Genomic DNA, 25313 nt, shown 5'->3' with positions numbered 1-25313 from the left:
TTTCTGTGCCACATCACACAACCATATCAGACACTATTTCACATGTTTTATAAATGAAGAAGTACTAGTGTAAAGAAGGTGTAACAACAAAAACAGAAAGATTGAACAGGGAGTGCTCCATTAGCTTTGTGTTTATTATTGTTTTTATACACCGCACATAACAATAACATTGTTAAATACTGTAATGGAAGTGTTTACAATACAAGAAAATCATTTTTTAAAAAAAAAGGAAAACCAAAGAAAGAAAAACAATTATCACCCGTGTGTAAATGTAAAAAAAAAGAAGCATAAATTCATAGACAGCAAATGCTCTTCAAATAAACTAAATTATCAAAACGGCAATAAACACACACATCTTTTAAACTTTTCTGTACTTAAGGCATACTCTAACTGCAAATAATCAGCTGATTTAGGGGATGGGGAGAGTCGTAAATTAAGGATATTAGTGTTCCAAGTCAACGATCCTTGATGTTGTAATTACAAAACAATTTCCAACCTATTAGTCAAAAGAGACAAATAGATGCCATCTCACTCTTTATGTTGTCATTGTATGTCTGTATGCATGCATGCGTGTGTGTGTGTGTGTGTGTGTGTGTGTGTGTGTGTGTGTGTGTGTAAAAGATGACAAAGGGTTTCTGGTGTTTGAATCTGTGTGCTCCCTTGATGATCTGTAGGGTGGAAACAGAACTGGGAAGAAGGGAGTGTCCAGTGATCATCAGGTTCTGTGACACTAAGAGAAGGTATAATAAAGGGGTACACAAAAGAGTGTGTTGAAAAAATCTGTCTAAAGGCACCCCACCATCCCTTTGGCCTTGATAATATGTGAATCATGTGAGTATCATGTGTTAGAGGGTCGGTGCAACATAATGTAATCTTCCCTTTTGACACAGTTCATTTCAGATAAGACACTGTCACTGCGAAGCAGGAAAGAGTTCACGGATATGGCCCCAAAAAATGAAAAACAAAATGTGCAAATTCAAAACAATAACAAGTCAAGCTAGAGCCACAACAGTAGCATGTGATTGCACAATAGAAATGCAAAATCAAATGTGCAACAGGCTACTTATTACTTTCCATTCAATAATTCAGTCCAGTGCTTTTCATGCAGTTTGTTCCTCAGCCATTCATGTTCATTCATTCATTCCTAAACTCTATACTGACACATCTCAAGCCAGTAGGGCAACAAAAGCAAAAGTGTTGAAGGTGATGTGAATGAGCGCAACGACCTGGCCTGTGCTACAGTGCTACAACCCTGTACAGTACAACGAATACAGTACCAGATATCCTCTATTTGGGTTACCAAGTCCGCAGTCCGTGCTTCTAAAACATCTTCATGTCAACACATACAATCATACCAATCCCTCCGGTTTAAAAAAAAGTAAGCATTTAAACAAAAACAACTAGAAAAATGCAACCAGAATTCGGTAAGCAGAACAGTTGAGTCAGCAGATATGATAATGTTTCTTATTCTTCAGGGAAATGGAAGTCACTTTACAGCATCAACTGACCTTTTGTTTTCTGTCTACCAATATCAGTGTGTTATATGTTACATCATGTTCACCAGGAGAAGGGCTCTCAAACACAAGTGTACGTCCTACCATAGGAGGAAACCACCACTTTACTCATATTTTAAATACATATTGAATATCTTCATATGTGTTCCTTCTCCTAGATTTTAAACCAAACCTTCTATATGTTATTTTGATTATTTCTCATTGTCATTATCATCATAGCACTTAACTGTCATTACAATACTCTACCAATGCTTCACTGTCGCCACTCTGGTGGCGAAGTAAACTCACAGCAGATGAAGATTGGGGGGTTATACTGTGTGGAAAGGAGAAAAGGCAGTAGGTCTGAGGGGCGGGGTTACTGTATTTGACAGGTGGTGGAGGAGGTTGCCTGGCAGCACATGCAGGTAGGGTTGACTGATTTGGGCGGGATCAGATCCAGGTCCTCATCATCTGGGATCTCGTCTAGGCGGTAACCATCTTTCAAAAGCTGGATGTTCAGATCCTGATTGATTTGCTGGAGAAGGGGAGGAAAGACAGAGGAGGTTGATGGGTTAGAGAAGTGTATCTCAAACTCAGGGCTGAGGACTAGAACCGGGCTACAAAGCATTTGCTACTGGGCCACAAGGAAAAGATGTGATTCTGCAAAAAAAAATCTGAACTTTATATGCTATTTCACTTCCTGTTACTCCCAGAACAATTGATTATAAACTAAAGTAGGTCATCAGTATGTGAGGTATGGAAGCCCTAAGCAGCCATCGATTCAAACATTTTTTTACTCTTTCCCGTGATAACAAGATAATTAGCTCATGATCTTGAGATAACAAATGTTGTTTTCCCGTGATAACAGGATAATGTTCTTGTGATCTCAAGATAACAAAACAGTAGTTTAACATAGTGGTTTAATGGTAATTTCACAATATATATTATATCACTGGTTAGCTCAGTTGGTAAAGCACAAGACTTATTCTCTTGGAGTTGGGGGTTTAATCCTCTCAGGAGACTGCCTTTTTTTTTTTCATAATCCTTTTCAACAAAGTTCTTATGAAGAGATGGCGATTGGTCCACATCCATCAACCTATGGACTTTTCATTTCCCCATCATTCCCAGGCAGAGGAAATTCCTGTGCTTCTCATTCAGGGGAATCCATTTAAGGTTTTCCTGACGGCTTTCCTGAAATAGCCATTGGGAAATGTGTGATTGGATTCCCCTGAATCTCTTCATAACAACTTTTTTGAAGAGGATAATAAAAAGACACAAAAGAAGAAAAAAATCAGTTATTGAGAGCAGGAGTCAAAACTGCAATCCTTGGATTGCAAGTCCTGCACTCTACCAGCTAAACTAACCAGCCACGCTGTAAAGCACTCTGAAATTATCATAAAGAAACACACTAGCCGACCCCTGTATTCAGCTATGGTTTGTTATTTGAGATCACAAGAAAATTCACAGGAATACAGAGTAAAATAAATATTTGAATGGATGGCCGCTTAGGACTTCCATAGTGAGGTAATCAGTCCATCATTACTTACTCAATCTGCATTCTTCTACCAGGCTTGAACCCAACAAGTGCAGACATGTTGTAGCTTTGGGCTGGTTTTGGGTCGAGGTTTGCTTATTTACAAAGGAAATTTATTAAGAACTGTATCTGTGGTGATCATCTGCTTCCATGTCTGTCATGCCATCCAAGATACACAATGTCCAGTGGAAAGAGCTAAAGAAACAGGTGTGTGTTTCAAACAGCTTACCGTTTTATTTATTTATTTTATTTTAATTTTTAATACTTCTTCATTATTTTTTTTTTTAACACAAACACACACGCTTTGAGTACTTTATGGGATTGATTGTTCTTATGCTGTATGTATGATGCTTTGGCAATATTGTTGTTACATATTCATGCCAATAAAGCTAATTTGAATTGAATTGAAACATAGTTAAGTTTATAGTTAAGTGTAGTTAACGGGTTGAATTAGCCTAGTGGGATAGCAGTCACTAATGAATGAAAGCAAAAATAAACACTTCAGGTATTGGTTTAAATTCGCTAGCACTAGTTGGGTTTAATTGGGTCGAGTCCTAATTTTAAGCCAGAACACAAAAACATTATGAAACTATTTGATAGAGCTTGAAGATAGTTTGACATTTTAGGGAATATGCTTACTTGCTTGCTTGCAGAGAGTTAGATGAGAAGATCAATACAACTTTCAAATCTAAGCCATAAATATGAAGCTAAAGCCAGCAGCTGGTTAGCTCAGAACAAAGACTGGAAACAAGGAAACAGCTAGTCTGACTCTGTACTAATGTAACAAAATCTCTAAAACTCACTAGTTAATGTTATATATTAAAAACAAATTACATTTTGCCATTTTATTGGGGGTTTTGTACCAACAAACCTGTCTGTCCTCTGACTTTATCAGCTATATATCTTACAAATCTTAATTTTTCTGAGCTCATGACTTAGACTGGGTATAATTTACAATGGTAACCATGGCAAACTGAGTTAAGGCACTTTCACAGATGGCTGTGAGTTTTGTCATGAACATGATGACTACTGTCCTGGTGTGATTTTGTATTTGCAAAACAATGCCTTTGTTTCCATGCAAAACAGAAACATTCTCTTCTCATTAATTCTCAGCATTTACCTTTTATGTGTGAACTGCCTAGTCTTCTGTATTACCTGTATACTTTACTGAATTGCAACAACAACCACAATTCACTACTCTGATAAAGCTACAGTACAATTATATGGTAGCCATGGTTTATTGCTTGCTCACAATTTGCTGTTAATTGCTAGTAGAAAGAAAGAAGAGATAATGGCTAAACCGGGTTACCATATTTACTGCATATTAGCTAATTATTTCTGACAACATGGTGGACAGCCTGGACTTGTTAGAGACAGAAAATGGATGTAGAGGGTGGGAATGAGGATTCCTCGGGGAATAAATATGATGACGTGTCTGTGATTTATACTTATATAGGCAGCAGTGTTGAAAACAGGATTTTCAGGAGCAGACACCCGGAGATGATCTCATACACATTTGTGTGCAGGTGTGTCTGCAATGTAATCATGCACTTGTAGCGAGCGCACACGCCTACGGAATTAACATTTATGAGCAGGATGGATATAAATGGGTTTGCTTCAAGATTGGCTTATAAAGACCTAACTCTTGGCCTCTTTACAATCATGGAAAATGGAGGGAAGAAGACGAGGGAGTGAGTGAATGAGATGAAGGGGCAGATATTTGCTCCATCACGTATCTCACCTCAGCAGAGGAGTATCCCGACGATGAGTATCTAGACATGTCAAAATCATCATCACTGAAACAAAAATACAACAACAAAAAAGAATGTTAGCTTATTATTTGTGTTTTTGGGATGTTAATGTGGAAAGAATTGTATCGATGTGTGTGTCTGCGTTCACCTGTCTGTGTCTAGGGCCACCAAGGGCTTCTCATCTGGGCTCTGGTCTAAAGAGGAATAGCCTTTGTTGGGCACTACCAACCTAGTAGGAAAGGACGGAGGAGAAATTATCAGAGCAGCAAAAAAGGGTGCTACAGAATATGACAGGAAGAGGTGGAGGAGGGAAAATGGATTCACAAACAGGAGGAGGTGAGTAAGAACATGACTGGCAGAGATGTTGAAAGAAAAGGAAGGCGGTCCTGGAGGCAACATCAGAGCTGAACTACAGTAACAACAGAAGCATGAAAGAGGTCTCATTTCTAACTCTAAGTCTTACAAACCCTAAATCAATAAAACTGTTCTCTCACCAGCCCCACTGACAGATAAAGATAACGGACATGAGAATAAATTCCATCTGGTCAAGCCCCTGATAACATGCTTGTGATCTTACTCATAAAATCTACACACAGTACAAGTAATAAGTTATCTCACGGTTATAATGAATGTGAAACAAATGCTGTGAAAATAGCCTTGATTTTAAGTTGTATTGTTCTTTGGTTTTTGCATGCAGTTTCTCAAATTACATCATTATTTACTCTACAGTGCTTATGTACAGTTAATTTTTGTGGTCTACTGTCAGTAGCTAATCCAAACCATGCAATACTACACCAGAATCAAAACTTAAATTGAGTTCATCACTAAAACAAAAGATATTCTAATTGCTGTAATCTATCAGTAGGACACCAGCAACTAACAGAGGAAGGAAGTCTCAATGTCGTTTTCTCTCCACAGAGACCACAGCGTTCACCTCTTACCGTGTTCTGGCCATGACGTTGTTCTTCTTGGGCTGCTGGTTGACTGGACTTCCTACAGTGTTGCTGTTTTTCAATGAGCCCTTCCTAGCCAGCTCTCTCTGTTTCTCTGCACAAGAAACACATACACACACACACACACACACAAAAAGCGATGGATTAAGGTTGAACTAATGTCAGTATTGTCTACAGATTGACAAGATATCATCAGTTAAATGTTCCAATTTGCTTGGTGTATGATTCCTAAATTAACCTGGGAACTTTTTGTAATTAGCTGACATACATAAGTTCTCAACCTTCTATTGCATGTAATTTTGTCACAATGGTTTGAAAACAAAACTGCAAACTCCTCGAGTTGTCCAACTGACTAAAAAAAGGTCCCCAGATTTGAGAAGAAAATCTGTATAATTTAAACACACACTCATCAGGAAGAGTGATGACTAGGCAAGGTCATTGGGTTGAATTTGAGGTAATACTATTAATAGTACTATTAGAAACTATAGGCTTTGTGGCACAGTACAAGATGTGATCAAGGCAGATCAGTTTCTGATCACTGGAGGGATTTTTCTCCGTGATCAGAAACTGATCACTGCTGTTGGGACTGAGTAGGTTCTTTAATTTATGTACAATACAACACAAAATGCCAAAAGCACGAGACAATACATTTAGAAACAACAGACTCCTCATGTGATATCAAATGCTGCCGTGTCCCATTTTCTCCTTTGATTCTCATCACCGATCAGATAACAAATTAATAAACTAATACTATTAGTCTAGATTGAGCTAGTGAAGTACTAATACATTAGTGACATTAGAAAATGTATCTAATTTATGTTGTGACACCAGTTAATGATATTGCATTTTTAATCCAGAAAAGGTTTTAAAAGGCCAACAAATGTAGATTTAAGCCTTTTGCATCAAAGTGACCAGTTTAACAATCATGCACAATAAAAGTAATATGCACAAATTGTATTCTATCGACAGGGTTTTTTATAACAGTGTTTACATGTCATAAAAAGACTCTGAACAACCCGTGAGATTAAACAGAATGATATGAATCACAACTGTAGCCGTCATTGTGGTCACATATGTAGAGTAAAATGAGCTTCTACAGTGGCTGACACTTTACTGCACATGTGGATGCTAGAGTTATACTTTTAAAAGGACCTTTTTCATATATTTCTGTCACTGAATAGTAAAATCCTTGAATATTCTTAGTTCTTAAAGGCTTTGGCTAAGAAAGTGTTACAGTAGGAGTAAAAAAAAAATAAAGAGACGCTGCTGCTCACCACTGGACTCTGTCCAAGGTGCTGAAGTGAGCCTTTAAGGAGTATAGCTTTTCTTAAACACATGAGAATCTTTTTCACCATGGTATCCAAAAGCCTAACAATAAAATGGATTAAAGCTATTGATTAATGAGATGATAAAACAACTTTTATCAATTCATAGTTTAATATACCAAATCTATGCTAGTTCCAGCATCTAAAAACTGAGGATTTATTGTTTTTCTCTGCTATGTATGCTGAATACTTCTTGGAACTTGTGACTGCCAGTTTTCAACATTTTGTGTCACATTATAGATTAAATGATCAGTGGATTCATCGAGAAAAATTGACAGATTCATTGATAAATACTCTTTGTTGCATCCCTAAAACAGATTGTTTTTCTTTTAAATTGTTTACCAGCATAGCAACATATCACCACATTCTTGGTTTGCCTTCTGATAGGACAGCTCTCTGAAAATGTATCCTCACTATTTAGTATACAGATTCTTCTGATTCCTCTGTCTTGCCTACAGATAATGTCACACACTGCACATAAAGATTAATTTTAACAGGACAGGAAATACATTACTGTGCTGATTCCAACAGGCAGACACTTGGCCTACAAATACTATAGCTCTTACTCACCTATTTTCATCTGCAGGGGTGAAGGCTTGTAGTTAATAGTGACAGGTTCCCCCTCTCTGGTATCTGAGTCTGCCTCTGAGGCTGTGGACGAGGCCGGGTCCTGGAGACAAACAGGAAGACGGCATGGAAAGAAAGATGAGCAGAAATGTGCATTACTGAGGTACTGATGAATAATTAATGTACTTTTTGTAATGCATAATAGACCTTACTATGCCCAGACAATGTGAATAAAACATAAATAGATAAAATACGTGAGGAACAGTTTCTCTCTATCTAATGAGTGCCAGTGTGTGAAACATTATACAACAGCTTGTTTCTTCTGTATTTATACCTACATACACATACTACAGCTGATAGAAACAGTGAATCAAAATAACAATTATAGTCTCTCCTTTGAGCAAATGTTAAGTGGATGCACATTTTTAGCTTAAAGTGATTTGTGCAGGTTGCTCTGGGGTCCTTTGGAGGACTCCTGGATCCCAGTTTGGGAAACGTTCCTACAAATTCACATCTTATATCCACAGGGTAAACATAAGGAGAAAAACGACCTGATCAAGCAGTGGCCACATGAAGAACAGGGATGGGGACGCCTGGAGACAGCAGGTCAGACAGCTTTGGGTCTAGTCTCGCTCTCCAGCGGCCCCGTTCGTGGGCAGCAGAGGCCCTGCAGGCTGCAGTAACCCAGGGCCCCGCTACAGGCCACGGGGCGCACCGCCAAATCATTTACACTGATTTTTTAAATTCATAGATAGGTTTAAAGGCACATACAAGCTCCTATTTGCGACTAAAGACCGCTCAAGTATCACGTTAAGGCAACATAAGTGGTGTCGAAGCCGGAACAACTTGCTGCATGGATGCTGAGGATGTAGCAGCAATGCTGGGATGGGATGCTTGTTTTCGCCAGACATGACGGATGCTGCTCACTACGCAGCAGACCGGACGCTGCTTGTATCACACAACAATAATCCCAGTCTAAGAGCTAATCAATTACCCTCTGACATGTTACACTGTCATTTTAACATTACACTGTAGTGGAAAAAACTTGCTGAAAATGCTCTATTGATACATCAGCCAATATTACGCATGGTGATGGCAGGTGATGGACCTGTCGGGATCCTAAGGCATAACATTATGAATGGCAGGCCTCAGAATAATAATAACAGTTTGAATTAGAAAATAAGACCAAACACTGACTGATTATCCCCAACAGATAACAGCCTATAAATGTGACTTACCAGCGGCTGCATCTCAGCCTGCATCTCCGCCTCCTGCACGGCACTCGGCACTTGAAATCTATCTATTTCTTCCATCATTTTGGCAGCGCGCCTCTTTCCTCCCTTCTCCTATAAACTAATTGTTGGTAATTGGTCGTTTCGACAAGTTATCGCCGAGATTGTGAGCGATCTCAGATTTGTAACAATCTCTGTAGTTCTCCGGTCGCGAGCTTCATCCCAGCAGGCAGTGTGTCGAGGGTGGTGTGACCAGTTGGGTGACGGTGACTCCACCACCCACTTCCGGGTAGGGTATCCCAAGCTAGGGTCCGGGGACCAGAAGGGGCCTTTTGTAGAGCAGCAAGGCGGTGCCCTGCAAAGCGAGTAATAGATTACAGTCAGTGTAATTTCATTTCAAGATGTGACGTGAGGGAATCACCATAATATCAATCTGATATAATTATGTGAGGCAAGTTTTGTTTCTCTTTTTGTTTTTTTCTTTCACTTATGCACCTCTGGAGTAACATATGAGTTTCAAATCAAATTTCAGTAGGCTATTTGAATGAAGCTAGAGGATTGACCATCTATGCAGTCTCTACTTTGGCACTCTTTGCATGAAATGCAGTGTTTAATGTTTAACTCTAGTTGAAAGCTTGCAGATCAGTGCAAACTCAAGACATTCCTTTATTACAAAAATACTAGAAAGACCAGAGGCACACCACTTAACAACCCATCATTCAGAAAGTCAATTAAGAATTGTCTTCACCCAGGCATTTTAATTAAAACGGAATAAATTAATCAGTCAAACAAACAGCATGGAACCAATTAATTGTTGCACTAGATCAGGGACAAAACACACGTCTAAAAAATGTCTCTGTAAAACAGCAGTAATAGTTGTTACAGTATATTCTTAACGTTGAATATATTTGGTTTCCTCCTGAACAATTAGGATCACTTAGTTTATATGACTTTAATCAACCACAGTCACCAATCAAGGAACTGCAGTAGCTTTCTGCCTCATGGCAACACTAGCATCCTGTTTGCTATCAACAATGGTGAAAAGTAAAAGTACATTTAGTCAAGTACATTTTGAACAACTAAGTACAATTTCAAGGTACCACTTTACTTGAGAATAATTTACACTTCTACTTCACTATATTTCAGAAAGACATTTTACTTTTCAATCTTTTAAATCGCATTTATCTGAGATTTATAATTTCAAACTTCACATAAACCCATCAGCTAATAAAATATGATGTATTGTTATACATTAAACTACCCAACAAGCAAGTCAGAAGGTTACAACCTTAGAATGCTTCCTTCGTGTTCAGCAACAATACAACGATATGTAATAATATACCTCACTGGTCAGTGTGCATTATGACCAGTTTTACTGATATTGCTTTGTTAATTATATTTAAGTAAATTGAAAGCAGAACAGTTGCCTCTGTAATACAGTGTTTTCACATTATTTTATTTTACTTATGTCGAGTCTCACTCTTCTTCCAACACTGGCTATGAACAAGGTACAATACTCTTGCTTGGACATGTGGATGAGTTTAAAAAACAGTTGTAATTGAGACCTTCAAATGATCCACCTTCATACAAATGACAGGGAATTGGAACAATAACAGGGTACACCTCACAACATGCAGCAATACAATCCAAACTTACTACAATAAGTACATTTACTCAAATTTGAAGCATTGTACTTTACTTGAGTACTTCCATTTCATGCAACTTACTTTGCAGATTAGATTAGAGAGAGACTTTATTGTCATTGTATGTAAAATACAAAGAAATGCAGTTTAGAGCAAACTGTTGAACTGTTGAGAGAGTCTCACTGAAAGTGTCAACAGAAACATCACTAGAAACTTCACAAAAATAGGATTTCTTGCAGGGATATTGCATTTTTCTGTTCATTCCCTGTATGCCCCCGTTGGGTATCCACTCCAAGTAACAATTACCTTCTATATTATAGTTTTGTACATTAATTATAAAACTAATTAAACCTTCCATTTTAAATCATAGTAATGTACAGTGTGCCTCTAACTATTATTGGATGACCATATATTTTGGCACGAAAAATCTTACTTCTTTAAACTAAATTTTAAAAAAATCAAATGACCATCATGGAGCACATTAATTATACATTCTCTAGAAAATAGGCTAACATAACCTGTGGCTAATGATGACCTGCCAGAAGAACATTTGTGACGTTGTGACTCGTTCCTATTGAAAGTCACTGACACAACTTACCTGGAAATACCAGCAGAGAGCAGCAGTAGCATGCTCTGTTGCACAATAATGGAGAAGGGTCTTGGCAGCAGTCAGCCACTGCTGCAGCCAACATGGTTACAACTAGAGGCAGCACGCATTAAAGGCTGAGCCAGCAGGTGGCAGTCTGATTCTACAGGAGAGAAGGGACACAGGCTAGATGGGCAATGAATGACAATGAGGTGTGAGCAGGGTCAAGCAGGTCATTGTGTTTTAGTCTGCAAAATGTAAACAGGTGGAGGTCATACTTTTGGTCATGCATATGCATGAGATATGAATATAGCAGCATATCTGGTCGGCTTTTAATAGTTTGGGTGATGTGAGACACTTGTCTTTTGTGAGGCACTGGCGTTTTGTGGGAAAAGAAGAAAATATTAAGTTCTGTTTCTTTAATTTTCTCACTCTATTGCTCCACATATCTCACACACACTCACACTATTGTTTTTCCTGCTGTGTCATACATACTGATACTTTTTCCTATCACCATCATTATTTCAGGTTGTTTCATGCTTTAATTAGACTTCTGTTGACAGAATAAACATTCATACTGACTAAACTGAATTATAATGATTTTGATATCAGAGCTGCGCTGTTGTCAAAATCGATTTAATGACTGTGATGAGTGTTTGTGACTTTACAGGGGTCCTGTTACGGAGATCTGATTACATGTGATTAGAATTTTGTCAATTTGTTAATTATTCATACATCCAGAAAGTAAAATATCCTCACACATGTATCCCTTGCACATTTTTGCATCATTCTTTAGCAAAGATACCAGCAGAGTACTCACTATACTTAATTACTTCATACTTAAGCACAGGCAGCCTCAAAGCAATGTTATGTTGCTCGCCATTCTGCAATCCCTCTGCCTTTCTCAGTCATTTTGAGGGCCTTTCACTGGGCACTTTAAAGGACACAACTGCCAAACTAAAGCCCTCATAAAATCCTTTAGATGTTATGCCAACAGTTTTGGTCCCACTATTTTATCCGTTGCTCTCTGTCCACTGGCTGTATTCCCTCCCGCCTTGAGCACAAAGTAGCACACCCACTTTTCAAGAGACATAGCCATGACCATTTAGTTACAGTTTTTATCAAACATTATAGAGAAGATTGTTTACTTGTGAATTATCACAGTATCTTTCAGAAATTTTAATCCTCAAAATCTTTTAATTACAGTTTATGCTGGAGATTGTTGACTCGATCTCAGCTCAGTGTTTGACACAGCTAATCTTTCTATTGTATTGAATCCGCTTGAAAAGTGGGTTGGCATAAGGGATACTGCTCCTGACTGGTTTAAATCATATTTATTAAACAGAACATTCGGTAGTGGTCAGTGATGCCTCCTCTTCTGTGGCCCTTCTGACCTGTGGGGTTTCCCAAGGCTCCATCCAGCCCCATATTGTTCTCTGCATACATGCTGTTACTGTGACATATCATACATAACCACAGAATTTATTTTATACTGGTGAATTTGCCAGCTATGTAAAGCACTTTGTAACTTTGGTTTGAAAAGTGCTGTATGAATCAGGTTTATTATTATCATTATTATGTGTACAGATTGACTTGATAGCTATTTCTCCTACACTCGCACACAAACACACTTGAAATACACTGTTTGGAGCCACAAAATATAATCATGGATTATGTAATATAAATGTTTAAAAAAACACCACACTATAGGCATGTAGTGTCCAAAACATAGATTGACATTTGATTACTTAGAAATTATATTACAACACACACACACACACACACACACACACACACACACATACACACAGACACACAAACACACACACACACACACGCATACATACACAAACACTGACTCAGTCTGGGCTGATGTGGGTTATGCAACCCCTCCAGCAGTGCAGATGGAGCTGCAGATTACTGGCAGTTTATTAGTTATCACTCTGTCTGCATTTGTCCTCATCATTATATAACACCATGTTGAGTTCAGTGACCCTCTTTCATCTCAACGATCATCGGAAGACCCGGGAAATTGCTTTGGTGCTGTGTAATGCATTCTCAGAGTTCAGTAGCGTTGCCTCAAATGAACTCAATGAATTCAACAGATGAACTCAAAGTAAACATCAAAGAGATGGAGGGATCAATGGAAGTGTGATGGGAAGGAGAACAGATGGATGATCAAATCTCACCATATCTTATTCAGTGTTTTCTTTCATTGGTATCATACACAGGATCGATTAAGGAACTCTTTCCGCTGCCTTGAATAGAAGATCTGACTTGAAAAACAGTGGAGGTCAGTGCAGTGGTTCAAATTCTGTGTGAGTCAGAACATACTGACCTCCATATCCAGTCACAGTGGAGTAGATCACCGAATGAGTGCTGGCAAGTTTGCATGAGTCTGGCACTGGTCTGGTTAGATGGGAACAGAGAAACAGAGGAAAGAGGAAGACAGCCAAAGAGGAAGACAGTGAAACTGGCAGGCAAGTAAATAGACAGGAAGCAGATAAACAATAGACAGCTGTTGAGTTGCCTTTATGATGATCAATTTCAAATCAACAGCCCACCAAAGGCCCTAACCATCTGTCTCATATGTGCTATAAATCACTGTTTTACACATGTGCATACGTGTATTCATACTCTCTGTTTCTGTCACACACAATCATTGGACATGCATCTGATCCATCTCTACTGTAAACAAATAACATTAAACAGTTCTTTGTCTCAATGTGATTAATCCATGACTCTTACAATCTTGTCAGTAGTTCCCTAAAACAGATGAAATCAGTGAAAACCAATATTCTGCCTTTATTAAGTGGTGCAAGTAAAAATTCTGCATTCAAAATGTTACTTGACTAATAGTTTATAAATATTATCAGCAAAATGTACTTAAAGTATCAACAGTACAATGACTTAATATGCACGCAGAATGGGCACTTCCTCTTCTTGTATTATTATAACACATTATTTCTGCATAAATGTCTAAAATGTATAAGCATTTTTTTATATTGTAGCTGGTCAAGGGGATCTACTCTCTCATTTATTTTATATACTGTTGAGTAGTCTAATCTACTACAATGTGTATTATGAACACATCTAATGATTTTCATATAAGTCAAAATCTGTCAAGTAACTACAGCTGCCAAATATCAAATGTAGTACCTAAGTGAAAGTACCAGTATGGGGTTGGTTACTGTTGAGTTCAATATGTTTTACATTACATTTACCTTGACACTTTTATCCAAAGCAATTTACAATTGCTTTACATGACAGAGATTGCACACCTCTGGATTAACTAGGGATTGTGTCTTGCTCAGGGACACATTGGTAAATGTGTCACAGTGGGAATCAAACCCAGGTCTCTCACACCACAGGCATGTGTCTCATCCACTGCTCCATTGCCGCATTCATTACTTCGAAGCAGGAAGCTACACGCCAAAGGGGCATGGAAACACCGATTGCGTACCACACTATGAACGAGAGTAAATAATTCAATAATGTCAGGAAAGCATTAACTGTCAGTAACAAAAGGCATGGAGCACAATGGCAATCATCACAGTGAAACAACAGCTATTCTGAAAAGTGTAGGGCTGCAAAAAAAAAGGTTTATTTTGACAAATGACCACTGCAAGTTGCCAAAATCCCAAGTGATGCCTTCGAACATCTTTTTTTTAAAACTCAAGATATTCAATGTACATAGATATGAAAGGAAAAGTTCACACATGAGAAGCTGTAACTTATATGTGTACATGATTTATTAAATACCAAACAATTGATTTTAACTGAACTGAAAAATCAATTACACAAGTAGGAATTTCTGGACAAATTACTGTTCATCATTAAATGTAAATTGCACAGAAATATCCCTTAAATTAAGTGGAAAAGAAAGTGCTGGACAGAAAATCAAATCTGCATTTTTTATTTTTTCATACATTGCTGCACAGGCATGCAGCACTTATTCCGATGATTTTGGAAATACAATTATGATTGGTGCATATATTCATATGCACCAATCATAATTGTATTTCCAAAATCATGCTGGTGTATCCCATCTCTCTTCCATCCTTTAGACAATATTGATATTACACAGTTAGTGTGTTAGCCGCTGTACATTCACCTCAATAAAGTCACTCGTTAATGTGAGACTGTGTTTAGTCAGTCTGTCACTTTTGGTGAACGCTGTGTACAAATATCTTACTCAGTCTTTAGAAGAGCTCACAAAATGAAAGAGAGGCACACCGGGACACCAGTAACACTTCTGACGTTGCTTTTAATCCCATGAGTCGTATCGGTGGAAGCGGAGACTTGCGTGTCAAATAGGGAAACTGTCAGACAGGGGCCGCGAGCTCCCTTTCTGTAAACAACACATCAAAGCATCCTCTCTCTGATTCTTCCCCTGCCCTTTATCATCCCCCACCAAATCTCCGTCTGTCTCCCTCTCTGCACTGTCTTGGCTCTCACACAGCATCTACCTGTCGTCTGTTTGTAGCTCCAACGTTGCCATCATTAGTGCTGCAGCTAGCAAACACAAAGCCACTTGTGAGCTACAGGGCTACATTTTCTTTTTCACTATAACATGCTGTTCTGACTCTCAACCAAACCCTTCATCCCAAACATTCCTGTTACAATCCACTGTCTTTTTGCTATTTCTCCTCCACATCCTCTCAGTTGCCTCATATGTAGGGATAAAAAAAAATGGAGTAGAGGGGGAGATCATGGTCTGCCTGTGTAAAGCGAACACACTGACAGATGGACAGTCCCAGTGATGCACAGCAGAGATAAGAGGATTGGGCCCTCTTGTTGTTATTGTTGTTGGTCTTGCCACAACTCTTAACGTAGTTAGCGCACTCTGAGCTCCACTGAATGGCATAGACGAGGGGCAAATGATGGAGATAACTGAACAGTTTCTAAAACAAAAGGAGTTACTGAGTGAGAATATTGACAAGAGTGGTTGAAGAGGAAGAGAAATAAAGAAGATCATCCAAAATTGAGATGGTCTAACGCTCTGTACGCTCTCTACTAGATAGACAAAGATGAATTTTGCCTACATCTCAAGTCAGTCTCTTCAAGTCATGATCAGGCTGCAGTCAGCAGATACTTCTGTTCTGCCTTCTTCTGCTCCGGCTTTGCTGTGAACACTGGCACTTTCTCTTGGTGTGAAGGCACTTTGCAGGCCTTGTAGAGGATGACGAAGAGGATGACAATGAGGACGCCCACCACAGAGTTACAAACAATGGCCACAATGGCCCACACGGACAGGCCCATCCTCAGCTCATGGTCCATGGTCAACTGGACTCAGGTCACATACCACATCAGAGGTGGGTCTGAGGTCTGCAACTGGTGCCACGTTGGTCACTTCAACTCCACAGATTCTTCCTGAAAAGAAAGAAAAGGCATCACATGAATATACTGAATTTATTTTCCCAGCACATGCACACATGTCCCGTGCACACACTCATGTTGACATAATTGACCACTGTTAACCTACCTGTCACATGGGCCTGCTGAGTCCACTAGTGAGGTCAGCTCAGACTCTATATATGGAACAACCTGCGTATGTCCATTATCTGCAGGAGGGTTTTTTATTCTTAAGATTTTTGAGGCAATAAAAGATGTTGCAGTGTCAAATAAAGAGCAAATAAAGAGCATTTCAAGGGTTCTATTAAATCTATGCAATGTTGTTATAATATCTCAGAACATGTAATGTACAAAAAAAATGTCAGACAGGTGCTAAATTAATTCTAGGGACTTTGTTATATATAATAATCTGTGGATGATAGGAGAGTATTACAGGACAATAAAGTGCCTTTCAGCTGTGTTGCAACATCCGTTTTTACTCTTGTTCCCTTTGTACAGGCAGAGAGCGATGAAGTTATTAAAATGATAAAGAAGGTGCCGGTAAGCACCTTTTCTCGCTGAATTATTTTGAATGAGCTTCAGCAGTAATGTGTTTTCAGGAGTATCATGTGGGAATATAGTTGCCATTTTTGTGGCTGATTTTAAATGGGTCACTGAGGTGTACTGGCATGTGTGAAAGAAAGAGACTGACATGTAGAGAGAGAGAAAGAGAGCGAGAGAGAGAGACAGAGAGAGAGAGAGAGATGTCATTTCAAGCATGAGTAGAAGAGTGAGAATATTTTCCCTCTCAGAGTTAACAGATAAAACTCAAGCTCATCTCCTTGCTTCTATACCACTCTCTCTTCCCTCTAATGCATTTCTAATGATACCAAATATTTCCTTCTCTCTCCAACTGAGGGCAATACTGCAACAGCCCAAGCTTGCTGTTAAGAACTTATTTCAAAGTTATCCTTCCCTTTATAGGCATTTTATGATCAAGCCAAATAAATATGTAGTCAGAGTAGGTGGCAGTGATGCATTTGATCTGCTCTAAAACGCATGAAGTCGGTCTTAGTTTGTACCAGATGGGTCCCTCTCAGGATGCTGGTGGTATCACTGTGGGGAAATTACACTCATAATCACTAAGTGGAATTACTGTCAGTAAAACTGCCCTCACCAATTGGTGGAATATTTCCAAAACATCCCAAGGAACTTTTCTTTCGCAGAAGTCAAGTGACACTAAATGTAGCGTATCCAGTTTACAGTTTCAATTAGAGCAAACATGAGGAATGGGTATGACAGAGAGATGTGACAGGGTTTGGGTGTGTGTATGTGTGTGTGTGTGAGCACTAGAGAGATAAATTAAATCAGTGTGACCAATGTATTGGAACAGAGGACTGTTTGCATGCTCATATTGATTTCAGTCCATCAGTGGTGCACAAGAAAACACACAGCTGTCACACTAGTTATTCATTATCACCATTTATAACACATAATTCGTAACCCACATATCCCAAAGTAGATGTTCGAGGTTCAAATTTATTTTAGGATAATTTGTTCTCATTTGCAAGATATATTTCCTCTGAACACAAGATCGGTCTGTTAATGACAGAGAAAGAGGCCCAACGTCATTCACAAAATAATGTGTCAGTGAATCACTTTATTGTTTCAGAACTTAAAAGAATGAATTTTGTTTTGGCAGTTTCAAAGGTTCAAAGATCAGAAGCACATGATTGAATTACCACACACAAACACACACATGGACACACTCCCTGAGGCCACAGTTAACACGTAGATAACTACAGAGTATCTGTTGAGCAATGGCTCTGTGCTCTGTGGCTGTAGCAGGAAATGGTTTAACTCGAAGCTCGAGTCAAAATACACCATGAATGTGTTCTTGTGAACCACTGACCAGTATAAAGGCCTTTTGAGTGCACATGTGAACAATCGAATGAATATGTATGCAAATACTTGCCTACATGCACCAAAGAATGCATATCTTGCAGGAGCAAACCAAATGTACACTGCATGCACCACACTCACAGACTTGTGCCTGCAGTAACCACATGAAAAACAGGCTTGTGCATAATGCATCACCTTGCAGTGGACAAACAGAATCATCATGTGACTGAACTGCTTCCCTTCTTCCCCAGCTGCATGGCCACAACTTCACTGTGTGTTGTAAGTTGGGGGAATCAACAGTGCTGAGTGCTGACACTGTTTATAACACAGCCAATTGTCTGGTCTATTGGTTGTCCTTATTGGGGAAAAAGTGTAGTAGCCTATTACTATTTCAATTGTGGATATTTCACAAATTTGAAATACTTTGAAGCTGTTTTTAATTGTCTTAATAATGAATACAACGTTATAAATCTGCAAGAGTCCTAAAAAAAGACATTCCACAACATTTCAAAATATTTTGTCAAAGATTTGTGCAGAAGCCCAGTAATGGCGATGGCCTCATTTGTTTATATTTCAATATTTTGCTTGCTATTTTCAGTGTCACTTCAAGCACATTAATGTTTCACACGACAGCCTACCTAATTCCTCTCTCTGGTGTCCGATGTACTTTGGTGTCGTCTCCTCCGCCTCAGCTGCAAAACGCGTTGATATAAAATGTTTAAAATGAACTACGGTCTTCAGCAACTTCACCAAATTGTTTGTGAAGCGGGAACTTTTGTCTCGAAGTAGGTCAGCAAACTCTCCACCGTTTGGCAATATGGCTCAGCAGCACGCGCTGGTGGTCAGACCCGGACTGCTAATGAAGTCAGGCTGGCGGTGTCCCGGCCGGTTCCCAGTGACTGCTGACAGGCTCAGGGCGACAGAGCGGAGATGCTGCTGTCAGTGCGGCTGCTCATCATCCCCCAAGTCCCTCCCCCCTCCTCCACCCAGCCCTTCCTCTACCTCTCACCCTCCCTCTGCCCGTTACTACTGAGCTATTTATACAAAGACGCCCTGGGAACATCCCATCAAGGGCTTTTCCTCTCACACCTCTGCGAAGGACCAACGGTCAACACTTTCGCAAAAGGTCATTGTAACATCCAAGACAGTTAGTCAGAAGTACTGCACAGTACAGTAAAAGAGACCATAGCATCATTCAAACAGTAAGGTGATTATTCCTTATGGCACATTGTAAAATAACTGTCATATCAACTGGTGAAGGAGCCATTTCAAAACTGCACAGCATTAAGAGTATTTCGGCGTGAATAGAGGCAGAGCTGCAGTGAATTAAAAGCATCTTTCTGCTCAGTAGGCTTAAAACAAGTTGCATGAAGCAGGTGCAACAACATAAAACCTGTTGCCTCATTGGTATTCACCACAACAGCAGGGTGTCCCTGGGGGATTCTGCTCAGCTCTCTGTCTCCCTCTCTTTGTTTGTGCCTGTGTGTGTATGTGTGTGTGATGAGAGTGGGACACAATGACCCACAGAGTTCCAGCAGAGACAAAGCATTCTTTTGAGGCCTCATTCTCAGCCTCCTTACTGGCCTCTGGAAAAAAAAGCGTTGCAGGGTAACAGATCCAGAAAGCAGCAGTTTAATCAGAGGTACACGTAAAAACAATACTTCAATAAATACAGTATTCAAATTAAATATAAATATAGTGACTGTCAATGTAATAACTGCCAATGAATGTAATTAAATGCACCACTAAAATGAAATTTTAATTAATCCCAGAACATAGTTATTGCCTGTCTGTGTTTACCAATGACTATAATGCAATAATTACAGTTATATTATTATTTTCTTATTCATACACAGTATTATAGTTAATATAAATTCAGCACCAAGTAGAATGTGTCCTCTCTAATAGTAGGAGTCATGACATGGTCAGACACAGTAATTCATTCATTTTTAACCTGGTTATTTATTACATTTTAATGTATTACTGCACTCAGTATGAAATTATTCCATATTCACTCAGTGTTAAACTATCAGTACTGTGCACTGTAATAAAACAAAGGGTTTGTAAAAACTATGTAGGTTTATTTTTATGTATGCACTTCAATTGTAGACAGGCAATATTTGTGGATACTTTCATTTTTCTTTCAAATCAGACTGAATTAGTCAGAGAGCAGCACTTCTGCTGTAGCCTACATGAGAGCTTGGATGGGATAGTAATCACTGATCACAGACTGATACTCCAGTGAAAGCTACTTCAGAAGAGTGATTCATCATCAGAGAAATGCACTCAAACATAGCCTGAGAGAATCATGGACACAGTAAAACTCCCTGCCTCTCCCTCAGTCAGCTCTTAATATACAGACACTCATGCGCGTGCATGCCGACACACACACACACATACACACAGAGTCATTATTATTTGCTCTTGCAGGATGTGTCATGTCTGATCACTGCCTCTCATATCAATGAAGATGCTCACACACCTCCATTACCCTGTCAAAACCTATAAGTGTGTGTGTGTCTGTGTGTGTGTCTGCGTGTGAGTCTTGCAAATGTGACAAATGTGAAAGATTGAGATAAAACAGAAAGTTAGTGGCAATTGAATTTCTTTCTTAATCCCCCCTCCCACTCTTTCATCCCCATCTCATTACAGGAAGTGGGGGAAAAAAAGACGTGTTAATCTCAATTTTGCCATTCTAGCTTTCTTAATTTTCAGAGCATTATTGTGAGGAAAGATAGACTCCTCAGATGAGGATTATGATTTTCATAAAGCCCTCTTGTTGAAAGGACATGGGGACAAACCAGGTCAGTTTTAAGCAGGGATATTACATTCATATTTTATATGAAGTCTATTTCGTAACGACACACACCATTAACTCTTATTATCCAATATGCAACTTGATGTTATTTGACATATTGTAGATGGGCACTTTTGTCTGAATCACCTGCTTGTTTTATGTGAGCTATTTGCTATCTCATCTGTTTGTTGTAGCTGTTTTCCAGACAGAATCATTGGACAATCTGCACAGATTGTCAGAACCAATTTCCTATTCTGAGTGTATGAGGACACCTGCTGGACATTTGTTGACATTGTTTCCATTTCCTGCTAGCCTCACAGGAAAGCACAGAATCACAAATTTAGGGTTCATTCCCCATTCATCTGGATGTGAGTTTATCAAATGTGAGTCTGTTATTCAAACATGTGTTTGAATAATTACACATACGACGAATGCAGCTTTTTTGATTTTTATTGACACTTCTTCTTTAGTTGTTCATCATAACCTGAAAACATAAACATTAAGTCATTAGCTAAAGGAAAACAGCATTTATTAGCCAACTGGAGGTGTTCCTTCAGAACATAATTTAAATTTGTTTGTGTTTCCCTTACCTGGTCGATCCAGTCATTGAAAGCGGAGACTCTGGTGAAGACAGTGGGTTTCTTCACGAAGTTGCAGCCAAGGCCAGAGACAAAGCTGGCAATACCATGGACCTGCCAGACGCCCTCACTGTTCTTACAGTTCAGAGGGCCGCCAGAGTCTCCCTGGACATGGAAAGAAAGAAGAAGGGATTATGTTTTATTCATTTGGTCGACGTACTGGTAGACTGGCAATGCACAACTATGAGAATCAAAATCAGAGTCTTTGTTTCAGTAAGTACAATGGGAGAACGAAGCATTTGTCATGTTCCTTGGCAGCTAGACAACACTTAAGTATGGTGAAAAAAATGTCTCCCCTTTGATTTCTTGGACGTTTTCATCTGAACACAGTCATTACATTCAAATTGAACTTTGCTTCAGTGCGATAATTAAGTACAGCATTGCCAGAGCTGGTTATGCAAGCTCTACAATGCAAGTTTAATAGCTCAGATTTTTTTTGAAAGAAAAAAAAAAGAAATAGCTGAAAACACATAAATGAAAATCATGTTCTCTGTCCTCAGACTTACGTTGCATCCAGCCACGACTCCATCCCCACCAGCACAGACCATGGTGGCCCTGACAGCAATACCCCACCAGTCAGGCTGGGAGCAGGTGGCATGGTCAGCCACAGGCATCAAAGCCTGCTGCAGCGTATCAGCTATGGGGCCTCCGGCTAAAACACACAGGCAGTCTATTATCATCCACATACACTAGCTGTCTGTCAAATCTGCTTTGCAGCATTTCCCCAAGTGTCAAATTCACAGTCCGACACAAATTTTCAATTTAAGAGTGATCTTCCCCCCAAAAAGATTTCAACTAAAATCTAATGCATGTGATTTTCATCCCAACTTTCGAGGTTTCCATGGGTAACCTTGATCACACACACGCACACATAGCTGGTAATAAATTAAAACATCACACACCCTGAAGGACAGGAACATGAAGACACTTCAGAAATGCTAAGCTGCAAAAACAAAACTGACACATAAACACAGCCCAGCCTTCCACAAACAGTGACTTACTGTACAGCCTGCCCCATCCGGTGATGTAGCAGGGGTAGAGGTTGGACAGCACAGTGCCAGCAGGAGGGACACATGCCAACTGCACCTGGTCACTCAAAGTAACTGACTCCGACAGCTTGATGAGGGCAATATCGTTACTGCAAGAAAGACAGAAACAGAGCGAGAGAGAGAGAGAGAGAAAGAGACTTAGGGAGGCGGTTATACTGACAAGCGATTTTGAAATCTTTCTCCAGAGGCAGAAAAAGGAGATAGAGAGAATGCTGGATACAACATCGAGAACTAGTAAAATCTTTGGTTTTTCATTCTTTCTTATCGTTATCATGTCTAAACAAATAAATCAACTTAATGGCTCATTTTATCTCTCCAATCTTTCACTTTGGAAAAAGTCTGGTCGCATATTTGAGGGTCAACAAAATATGCTTTAAGAGGTCCACTCTTATTTACTTTGTCTTGCACTTTTTATTGGCTGTGGAAAAATATGACATGCATGGAGATAGAGAAATAGCGTCAAAGTGAGTAAATGCAATTTGTCACTTCGACACAGAACAGATGGGATCATGATGTACTGTATGTCACAGCAGGCTATTCAGGCTGACTTGTACTGTACGGTAGTGCTTGTCTTACCCGAAGGCCACAAAGATGGGGTTCCATTTCTCATGGACAATAATCTTCTCAGGCAGGATGGCCTTGGAGCCAGCCTCTTCCTTGACCAGGTTGTATTTGCCCACAAACACCCTGTAGGAGAGCTTGGTGCTGGGGGAGAGAGCAGACTGTTGAGGCCAATTCTAAACCAGACAGAAGATTTAGTGCAGAATTGAACGATTTGATGAGCTCAAATTGATGATTAAATGTGGCAGCAAGATGAGGATTTGAACTGGGAAGCGGTCCAGGTGACCTTGAGTTTTTTTAGTGTGACATTTGGGTTGGAACCCTCTGGAGTTCATGATTTGCTCAATCTTCATTTCTATGTGGGTTAAATCGGGTTTAGGGTCCAGAATAAGTGGTGCAGAATAAGTACAGTACATTGCACAGAAGATCTGTCCGTATTTGACTTTTGCCCGTAGATGAGGGCATTGGTGGTTGTGATTTTGTGTTTGTGTGTTTATGTTCCTCTGCTTCTCGTACTTGATGCAGTGAGCAGCAGTCATGACCCAGTTGGCAGCAATCAGAGATCCCCCACAAGTGTGCCTCCACACACCGTCCTTGTCATACTGCAGAGAGATCTGGAGACGAAAATGGACAACATACAAGGTTACTGTAAAAAGCAGGTTGTGGATGTATAGATGGATGGCATAGTTTGCTGATTAAATTCAAAAGCAACCATTTAATTATGGAATTTTCAATAGCCACTGGGACTGGCATCTAATAAGCAGATGCCAGACCCATAAGGTTTGCCAGTAAATATAAAAACATTGACAGATGTGTACACATTAGCATACCTGCCAGGGCCAGCTGTGGGGCTTGGCATCTACTCCATTGACCACACGGGAAGTCAGGGGCTCAATGGCTGGGGTGCCGCACCCAAGGGCTGGACAAGGTGGAGGTAGAAATGAATGTAATGGACATGAAACAGGGAGTGTTCATGAGGAAGAACAATAGTATTACTTTTGATTCCCACACAATTTTTCTTTTCAATAAAAAGATTGTGTGGTAATGTGCAGGCACACACACCAACTTGCAAACACGCAGAAACAATTACACACAGAATTAGAGAAAGCCAGATGTTCTCACCGCTAGCAATGAGCACTGAGGCCAGCACAATGGGGATCATGTTGATTGATGCTTCTGCTGAGGGACAGCAGGGCACACTCTCTCTTTTAAACTTTTCAGTACAGACAACACCCGCTCTGAATGCGGTAACATTGGTTTGGCACGGTCTCCAAGGATGAAGATGGACCAATGGCAACGAGAGTCAGTGCAACTGCCTGGCTGACAAATCGTACAGGTGTGTTTTCTGGAACATTTCCCATGACCTTCATGTAGAGCTACAATGTACTCTCGTTTACTCATTACATAGAATATGTGTATTCATGAGGGTTCATATGTATACATGCATGGTATGTGTATGTTTGTAAATGTTGGAGAATCATTCCAGACAACCTCCAGATCATATTTAGTTTTTTTTAACTCACCTTTACTCCTTTCCATGACACAAAGCCTCTTCCCTGAAACCTGGAATTAACTGCTTGCATAACAGCATGGGAAGCCAACATCTGGATCATTGGTCCTTGCTTGTTTTCTTGGAAATGTAAAACAAAAATCAAACTCAGAAGCATTACTATGATAAATAACCAGGACAATGAGAAACAGATGGTGTCACTGGTGCAGAAAATATCGACAGCTAGACTACAATCTTTCTGACATCTTACAACGAACACAGTTCTGCAGTGAATTCTGCAGTGGCAGGAATCTGGCACATTGTATGACCAAACATATCACTCAGCATGTTTCACATTTAACCATTCTTGGTATTCTTCATTAACTTGCTGTTGTAAATGCACTGCTTAAAACACTGACCCAGTGTATCATGAGGTTGTAATAATGACTTGAATGAACA

At 39.5% G+C, this 25313-nt stretch overlaps 2 protein-coding genes and 1 long non-coding RNA gene across 3 annotated transcripts; all 3 read right to left on the bottom strand.

Moving 5' to 3' along the window:
• Positions 1–73: 73 nt before the first annotated feature.
• On the bottom strand, positions 74–9126 carry fam219ab (family with sequence similarity 219 member Ab). The gene is made up of 6 exons (XM_038703571.1): positions 8862–9126; positions 7627–7726; positions 5720–5825; positions 4927–5007; positions 4769–4823; positions 74–2028 (listed from the first exon to the last, which is right to left on the bottom strand). The coding sequence occupies exons 1-6, from the start codon at positions 8937–8939 to the stop codon at positions 1870–1872; spliced, it is 579 nt and encodes a 192-aa protein (XP_038559499.1). The 5' UTR covers positions 8940–9126; the 3' UTR covers positions 74–1869.
• A 5538-nt stretch (positions 9127–14664) lies between these two features.
• On the bottom strand, positions 14665–19282 carry LOC119892349. The gene is made up of 2 exons (XR_005442539.1): positions 18959–19282; positions 14665–16457 (listed from the first exon to the last, which is right to left on the bottom strand). It is a non-coding gene; the product is annotated as an uncharacterized LOC119892349 (long non-coding RNA).
• Positions 19283–21549: 2267 nt separating this feature from the next.
• Positions 21550–24627, bottom strand: ela3l (elastase 3 like). Its single transcript, XM_038704034.1, has 8 exons — positions 24488–24627; positions 24196–24284; positions 23882–23979; positions 23381–23509; positions 22757–22893; positions 22262–22407; positions 21708–21860; positions 21550–21601 (listed from the first exon to the last, which is right to left on the bottom strand). The coding sequence occupies exons 1-8, from the start codon at positions 24525–24527 to the stop codon at positions 21584–21586; spliced, it is 810 nt and encodes a 269-aa protein (XP_038559962.1). The 5' UTR covers positions 24528–24627; the 3' UTR covers positions 21550–21583.
• Between the last annotated feature and the right edge of the window lie 686 nt (positions 24628–25313).

Source organism: Micropterus salmoides, unplaced genomic scaffold, assembly GCF_014851395.1.
Source record: "Micropterus salmoides isolate LMB-PRFRI ecotype aquatic unplaced genomic scaffold, ASM1485139v1 Ms_hic_scaffold_7, whole genome shotgun sequence".
NCBI classification, from domain to species: Eukaryota; Metazoa; Chordata; class Actinopteri; order Centrarchiformes; family Centrarchidae; genus Micropterus; species Micropterus salmoides.
Note: the sequence above shows the minus strand (reverse complement) of the source record. Positions and strands in the feature narration are given on the sequence as shown.